The sequence below is a fragment of the Populus euphratica genome, unplaced genomic scaffold (genome assembly GCF_000495115.2).
Source record: "Populus euphratica unplaced genomic scaffold, PopEup_1.0 scaffold2941.1, whole genome shotgun sequence".
NCBI lineage: Eukaryota > Viridiplantae > Streptophyta > Magnoliopsida > Malpighiales > Salicaceae > Populus > Populus euphratica.
In genome coordinates this window covers 1-5,057 of record NW_011502715.1, presented here as the reverse complement: position 1 = coordinate 5,057, position 5,057 = coordinate 1, and the positions used below count along the sequence as shown (strand labels likewise).

The 5,057-nt window shown below is 31.4% G+C and overlaps 1 protein-coding gene across 1 annotated transcript; it reads right to left on the bottom strand.

Annotated features, from left to right (window-relative positions):
* LOC105119407 (apoptosis-inducing factor 2-like) lies at positions 1–3,224 on the bottom strand. Its single transcript, XM_011017545.1, has 4 exons — positions 2,877–3,224; positions 2,272–2,528; positions 1,214–1,671; positions 1–491 (listed from the first exon to the last, which is right to left on the bottom strand). The coding sequence occupies exons 1-4, from the start codon at positions 2,987–2,989 to the stop codon at positions 231–233; spliced, it is 1,089 nt and encodes a 362-aa protein (XP_011015847.1). The 5' UTR covers positions 2,990–3,224; the 3' UTR covers positions 1–230.
* Positions 3,225–5,057: the final 1,833 nt, after the last annotated feature.

Below are 5,057 nucleotides of genomic sequence, written 5' to 3'. Positions count from 1 at the left end.
TTGACTTGGTATCGTCTGCATGACATAAGAAACATAGGTTTAACTTTAATAATCCGAATGTACAAAAAATTACAAAATTCAACTCAATCCCATTAAATAAAAAAAAAAAGCGCTTTACACACAACCTATAACATCAATAAACTCTATACTTGCTGTGAATTGTAACTCAGCTCACTTTAGGATTAGATACAATCCGTATGTGTTTCATTTTAACTCATGAAGCGTATAAATTAATGAGGTTGTAGACCCCTTTGCTTCCTTGTTTTCCCCACAAACAAGTCTCTGGATTTGATCATACCAGGAACAATGCCAATGAGGGTTGTGTATGGAAATTGTGCTACAGCTTCCCTTCTGCCCAGGGAAACAATTGCCGTAGTTGAACCTGGTTTATAAGAGGACATCTTTCGTTCTTTGCCTCCAGACATCAATAGCTTCAGATTCGCAGCTGCCACCAAAGCATGTTTTTGCGCCAAGTACCCTTGTTTGATTTCCTGTTAGATAACATTTCATAAAAATGATCATTGGTTTGGTTATCAAGTACCATAGATGCAAAAGACCATACCCTATTATTGCAAGCATTCTCAACATATAAAACTGAGATGCCTTTCCTTCTTTAGAATTACATGAACTATAGTCTTCAGTCTTCTTTACTTCAACAATTACCTAATTCACTATCACCATACAGAATACCTTGATGTCATATATGATATACTGGCCATTTTCTCATTCAGCTATGCGCATAAAGCAGCCTAGCTAAAGTGGACTATGATTTTGGTCACTATAAAAGCAAGCTTTTGAATCCTCCTTCAGCCAAAAAATCACATCATTTCCAGATTAAACAAAAGGAGTAGAAGAGTAATGTCCCTGCCTCAAATATTATCCACTGGTTTCATCATCCATTAAACTCATTTTTATTACTGAAAACAATTTTAAAAACACACAAGTTACAGTTAGGTTCTTCTGAACTCCATCGGTCAAGGTTAGTTACCAGTGGACAACAATAAGGAAATTTCTCAAATTAATGGTGAAAGAAATTTTATACTAAAATGGACTTTTTCTTGACTGATTCAATTTAGTTAATTTTTTCTTAGGTTTCCCGTGGGCCCATTAACTCAAGCCTCCAGATATTTGTCATATAATTTATGATAAATAAAAGCATCCTAGCAATTAAAAACAACCCAAAAGCAAGTATTACAGATGGGGTTAGACTTACTGGAACATTAGTAATATCTCCAATTGCGAATATATTTTTTCGACCTTTGACCCTCAAATACTCATCAACCATCAACCTTCCCCGACCATCCAAGTTACTCTTCAAAATAGTGCCCTCGAGCCATCCTGAACCCAGTGGTTTCCCAGTGCATAGGAAATGGCAATCTGCTCTGATACTTTCTCCAGCTGTGGTGTGATATATTTTGCTACCATTACTATCTGTAACAGAGTTCAAATCAACTCTCTGCTCCAATTTCACATCAACTCTCTTCGATGTCAACCATTGCAGTGTCTTGTCAGAAGCTTTTGGGCCAATAAATTCCAGCAACCTTGAGCCACTATGCACCAGGGTAACATGTTTTTCTGGGAAATCAACAGAAATCTCTGCAGCAAGCTCAACACCAGTAGGACCCCCTCCAACAATCAAAACAGACTGAGCAGACTTAATCTTTTCATTTTCTGCAAGTGTAAACAAAATGAAAAAATAAACAAACAGAAAAATGCAGCTGAAACATTTTTCAGGGACAATATGCTCCCATTTTGTTTTAAATAATCCATGAAGGATTTAGATCAAATAGATGAAATAACACTTGTGCCAAAATCATAACGTGTTCTTTTTATGTGGCTGTGAATTTCTTTTCCTTTCTTTCCCCTTTTTCTTTAAAATAAAATGCAACGGAATTAAATTACAAAACGCAGGTCGGCTAAATAAATTAGAAAACATAAACATAATTGACTCAGCAGGACTCATTCAAAACCAGTATCTTTAGAAGAAGAAACTTAGACCAGATGTTGCTCGACATGGAGTTGCAGCAGCAGCCCTAGTGCGAAAATGAAGTTTTGTTTGGAATATGCATTATAATAGCTATAACCAAACCTCCATTTTCCAAACTTTGCCTTAGGAAACTTTTGTAGTCAAACTTCTGACTAGCAGCACCATGATAAAAAATATGGTTTCGCAACCACACTTTTCCGAGTAGCAGTCCACGGAATTTAAGAATGAAACTGTGTGTGTTTCAGGGGGGGTTCGATAAAGCACAAATTAACGTTCGGTTTTACCTGTTTGGTATTCCTTAAGTCTTTCCATCCTAGTTTTCGGGACAGGATCCCTGTGGCCCGTGGCAATGACAAGATAGTCATAGGGAATGGAAAAGTCATCTGCTGTCAATACTTCCGTTTCAGTAATGCCAATTGCAGTCGATGTAACAATACGGCCATTCGTGTAGTAATCTCTGTGATTGATCACTGATCTCTCCCCAAATGACGGCTCCACCATTGTTCTCAAGTTTGCCCATGTGATCTCTAAATACTCCTTCCTGATTCGAAATTTATTTCCAGTTAGGAATTAGGACAGGCAGTTATTCTAGTTTTTTGAACCAACAGCAGCCCAAAAAAGTATTCTTGTAGTTCATGAGAGTTTGCTACTGCTAATAAGCTAGGATTGACCCAACACAACACTAAACATCATTCTTTGAAATTTTCATTTCGCCAGCAATAAAACAAACATGGGATTGTCCCAAATTTTACTAACATCTTCCCATTTAAACATACAACATTAAAAAAATTATAACTCACAAACAAAGTTCATAAATATTTAGCAATAGAAAAGAAAAAACATAATTAAATGATAAAGGGGCATAAAAGAAAAGGAACAGAGCACATACGGATCAATTAAGGTGACATCAGCATGAAATTGGAGAGATTTGGCAAGCAAGGAACCAGCAATACCTCCTCCAATCACCACCAACCTCCTCCTCTCTGAACCCATTTCTTCCATTTTGATATTAAGTTCTGCTAGAATGAATTTTGGTGCTTTTTCTTGAAAGACTTCTTCTTGGGTTTATAAAGAAAGAAGTCAATGTAGGTTGTTTTACAATTGGTTTGCCATGTGAAGAAGAAAACGGTTGAATCTAGAATTTTGGTTCCATATTTACCGGGTCATGGTGGCTGTCAGGGCTTTGAATATTCCTTATCTGCATTTCTTTTTCTTTTCTTTTTTCCTTGAAGTTCCTTTTTTTAATAATAATAATAATAATAATAATAATAATGGGCAAAAGACCTATTCTTCCTTCCAATAACAGAGGAAGAGGATTTGGAGAAAATGGGAATGGCTCTTGGTAAAATAGTCGTTAAACCCGTAGTTGGGCCTGATCCATTATCAAATTATTTTTTAAAATAAAAAAACTTTGATTTATTTTTTAAAAAATTTATTCAATCAGTTTATTCTTGATAATCAGGTTAACTAAGTTAATATCAAGTTAATTTCTAAATTGATTCAAAATTAAATTAGATCAAAATAAGCTTTGAATCAAGAAGTTATGGGATTAATTTATTAAATTAAATTAGATATAATTATGGTTAAATTAAGCTTAGTATGGTGTGTTGATCTAAAAAATTCAAAACTTAAAACATGAATAAAGTTACGGTTTTAATTTAATTGAACAAATATTGACCTAATAAAACTCAATTAACTTGATTAAACTTGGTTTAAAACCAACTGTTTTAATATCAAGAATTTTTTTTAAACAAAACAAAAAAATGTTATTTTAATAAAAATAATTATTTAATTTTATTCATTAATTAACACAATAATCTAACAATCTAAGTTTTTTTTAACCGAGTCTAATTAAATAGAAGAGATTGAATATTGAAGAATCAATTTACAATCCTTAATTTATGTTCATTATTAAAAAAAAAATTCTGTAAATATCCTCTTTTTTATTTTTTTTCTAGAAAATTTGAAATAATTATTGTACAGTTCTTTTTAATTTAGAACTAGAACTGTAATGGAACTAGATTGAGAATATTATAATTGGAAATAAAAATATATTTTAGGGGGTACAATTGGAAATAAAATATTGCAAGTAGTAATATCATTTTTGAGCTTCATAAATAAATAAATTATTTAAAACACGATGAGTGGACCATTTCGAGCATCTCCGTATTCCTTCGACTGCTTCCAGTTGACTTTTGGCGTTTGAGATATTCAACAACATAATGAATCTTCTTGCCATGATCTTGTTGGTTATATATATTTATATATATTTAAATTAATTTTTAATTTATCTGAATTATAATATTTTTTTATTTTTTATTATTTAAATACTGTCTTCAAAAATTTTATTATTATTTATTTGGGTTATTTATTTCTGTATTTTAAAAGTATTTTTAAAAATATTTTTAAAAAATTTAATTTTAAATTTATTTTAAATTAATATATTTTTAGTATTTTCAAATTATTTAGATATGTTAATGTCAAAAATATTTTTTAAAAAATAAAAAAATTATTATTATATATTTTAACACAAAAAATTATTTGAAAAGTAATCATAACTCTATTATAAAAAAACTCTAAAAATCAAAATCGTTCGTATTCTCAATTGTTAAATTTTCTGCCATTTCTCTTTGTTTTTTGTTCTTAAAAATTGTTTTTAGAATTTTAAAAATGAATCCAAATTTACACAAAGGCAATATACTAGGTGATACATCACCTATTTTAGATGTGCCCAAATAATTTGATATGATCATAAATGTTTGTGATTTTTTTTATTTATTTTTTTAATATCGTGTGTTGAAATGGGATAATATTTTGGACAAACTCCATGTTAAGTTATTTAATATTGAAAAAATGGAAAGATGAAAGAATGATGCTGTGTCTCGTGTTGGTACTTCCAGTTTCGATTCTAAGCTTGACAGCAGCAACTTTTATGGAGCACGCGAAGCCTTCAAAGAAGAAATATCACCCTAATCATACTCTGATAAAGCTCGGTTTGTGGGTTAACGTGTTAAAAATGAATTAATCTCGAATATCTACCGCAATTAGCTTTACAGAAACAGAAGTAATG